The sequence below is a fragment of the Orycteropus afer genome, unplaced genomic scaffold (assembly GCF_000298275.1).
Source record: "Orycteropus afer afer isolate SDZICR_OR568_19922 unplaced genomic scaffold, OryAfe1.0 scaffold00171, whole genome shotgun sequence".
NCBI classification, from domain to species: domain Eukaryota; kingdom Metazoa; phylum Chordata; class Mammalia; order Tubulidentata; family Orycteropodidae; genus Orycteropus; species Orycteropus afer.
This window is the reverse complement of record NW_006921758.1, coordinates 5104138-5106987: the sequence shown is the minus strand read 5'-3', so window position 1 is coordinate 5106987 and position 2850 is coordinate 5104138. Positions and strand designations below refer to the sequence as shown.

Genomic DNA, 2850 nt, shown 5'->3' with positions numbered 1-2850 from the left:
CTGCCGTCAAGTCAGATCCAACTCATAGCAACCCCTCCTTGGGTTTCCAAGGAAGTATCACTACAGAAGTATATTGCTCAACCTTCTTTCTGAGGAGTGGCTGGTGGGTTTGAACCTCCAGGCTTCTAGTTACCAGTCAAATGCTTTAGGCACTTGCTTCTGAGAGTTTTTGAATTATTTATCTTCAAGGTATATTCATACTTGAAAATTGCATTATTAAGTACTAATAAGGGAGAGACATTGTGTATCTTATTCATTTTTGTTTTTCCATGACTTAGCATATTGCCTTGTGCTCAATAGAAAACCAAATATTTGTTGAATAAATGAATAAATAATGTATGCAATCAGAGTGCCAAGAAGAACCAAATGTTAAGTGAACAAAGAAAGATGAAAAATAGCATGTATATGATGCTGTTTTGTGACAAAATGAGCTAACTAAATAAATATTATCATTCATATGTTAAAAATTGAAGTAATGTATTTTTCAAAATCTTCTGATAGTAGGATTGAAGGGTATTCTCATTTTTCTGTGTTATATATTTATGTAATCTTAAATCTTATATAATTTATATTATGATTATGAAATTAAGATATTGATATACATTTAAGATGAAGTTTAATATATTTTGAATTGTTTCATTTTCTTACAGGTTTTTGCCAGTCCTTGAAAAGCATCCTCACCAACCCGTTATATGTTATATTCTTGTTTTTGATGTTGTTACATATCAGTGGCTATATTGGTACTTCAAGTTTCATATTCAAATATATAGAACAACAGTTTGGTCAGTCAATAGCTGAAGCAAACCTTTGGACAGGTAAGACAAATTATTTACTTATTTGCTTGCAAAGAAGTATGCTACAAAGTACTTATGTTTCAAGTCACTGAAGTTTTTTGTTCTCATTTTTTGTTTTTTTGAAGGTAATTTGTGAAGGTGATTAACAAGTACAATTTCCATATATGCTTTTGCAGACTTAAACTAGTCAATCTTGTGATATCATCATTGTTCCACAACTGCATCTGCATTTCATGTTATGTAGCAGATAAGCTACATAAGGAAATGTTGTATTTGAACAGAATAGTTAGACATGATTTTTGCATAGTTAGAACTTATAATTTAGTGCTAGAATCTTAAAATAAACTCTTTTTTTTTTTTAATATAATCAGTATAATCCCAGTATTCGTGGACTTTGAAATCAAGACTCAAGTTACTTGGTACAGACCCTCTTCAACAAAAAGAAAGAGGAACCAATTAACACAGATACAGAACATATTCCTGGACCCCTGAACCTTGAAGAGAAGGATATAGAAGTGGACGAAACTACAACTAACAGAAGAATTTGCATGAAAACAACAAAAAAGGAAACATATGAAGCTGTGGTCTGGCAATGATCCTGATGGCACAGAGATCTTGGATATTGCTGAGTGATGTTAGGACCTAAGAATTAACCTAAAAATCAGCCCTTCTAGCCAGGGACTGCATGGAGAACTGCACGGGTAGTTGGTGAATAAAAGATGAAGCAGTGAAGAGGAAGGTGGGCTAAACTGTGGACTTTTGCCTGTCCAGAGGTTGCAGCCATTTTGAATATTTCCAAGCTGTTTGACCATTTTGGATCTTTAAAGCGACAGTGTCCTCCGAGATTCCCGCGACTTAAGAACAGTCTCCACTTGCTGGGAACCACAAGGACATTCTAGATGCCAATGACTGGAAAGGTGCAATGTTCTTCTTGTTACTCTTATACCTCATACTCTCTTGATGAACAGAGGTGCAGCCATCCCTCACTCCCACCCACTTTCTGGACTGGCAGCAATTCCATCCCAGTCTGTACTCCAACAGAGCCTGAGTGTCCTACCCTACCCTGCCCAGATTTTTTTTCTTTTATTTTCAGTTTGTTTTTGTTTGTTTTAAAATGTATTTTATTGTTGTTGACCTTTTTATTATTATTCTTTATTCTTCCCTTCTTAGGTTCTAGTTTTCTGCTTTTTCTCTCTTCCCTTTTCCTGGTTCCAATTTCTTTCTTTCTTATGATTAACCCCATTCCTTGTTTTTCTTTTTGCATTTTTCCCATTTTTTTTTTCTTCATCATTCTTCTACTCTACCTTTATTCTCTTATTGCCTTCTCCTCAGATAGTGTGGGATTTTTTTCCCCTTTTTCCTTTTTTTTTTGGTGATTGTTCCTGTGTGTTTATGTGGTATGTTTTTTGCCCACTTGCTTTTACTTTTTTGATGGCATTTTGATTGTTGTTTTTGTCTGAGTGGGAGACAACAACTGTGCCCATACAATGCACCCATACCTGCACCTCCTGCAGCTCCACTTACTGAGTGAGAGCCACTTCCTCCTCCACCAACTGGATGACAACAAACAACCACAAACAACTCACCCTTACTTCTCTTCTTCAACAGTTAACAGAGATCTAAATATAACAGCATCACAATGGTTGGAGACAGCAGACCTCACAGTCCACACAAAGGAGCAAGAAAAACTGGTAGAAGCAAAGAAGCAGGATACAGACGAAGAACACACACTCTCTAATAAGGAATTCAAAATAATTATATTTAGGTATCTTCAAAGGATTGGGAGACAGATCCAGGAAAACACTGTCAAAATTGAGAAAAACACAGACAAAACCCTAGAACAATTTCAGAAGAAAATACAAGAACAAAATGACAAAATAAATGAAAAATTAGATATGATTTCAAATCTACAGATATAAATCCAGAAGATTAATACTAAATTTTCAGAAATAGATAACACATTGAAAAAGCAAAGGAGTAGAATCGATGCAATGGAAGACAGAATTAATGAGATTGAAGACAAATACCTGAATACTTCTTTGGAAAGGGATCAATC

At 34.9% G+C, this 2850-nt stretch overlaps 1 protein-coding gene across 1 annotated transcript in view; it reads left to right on the top strand.

Moving 5' to 3' along the window:
- The window catches only part of LOC103202021 (solute carrier organic anion transporter family member 1B3-like), a 67558-nt gene that overhangs the window by 35950 nt on the left and 28758 nt on the right, over window positions 1-2850 (top strand). Inside the window, exon 7 of the mRNA XM_007946800.2 lies at window positions 651-815. Coding sequence (XP_007944991.2) covers window positions 651-815 — 165 coding nt within the window. The remainder of the gene's footprint in view (window positions 1-650; window positions 816-2850) is intronic.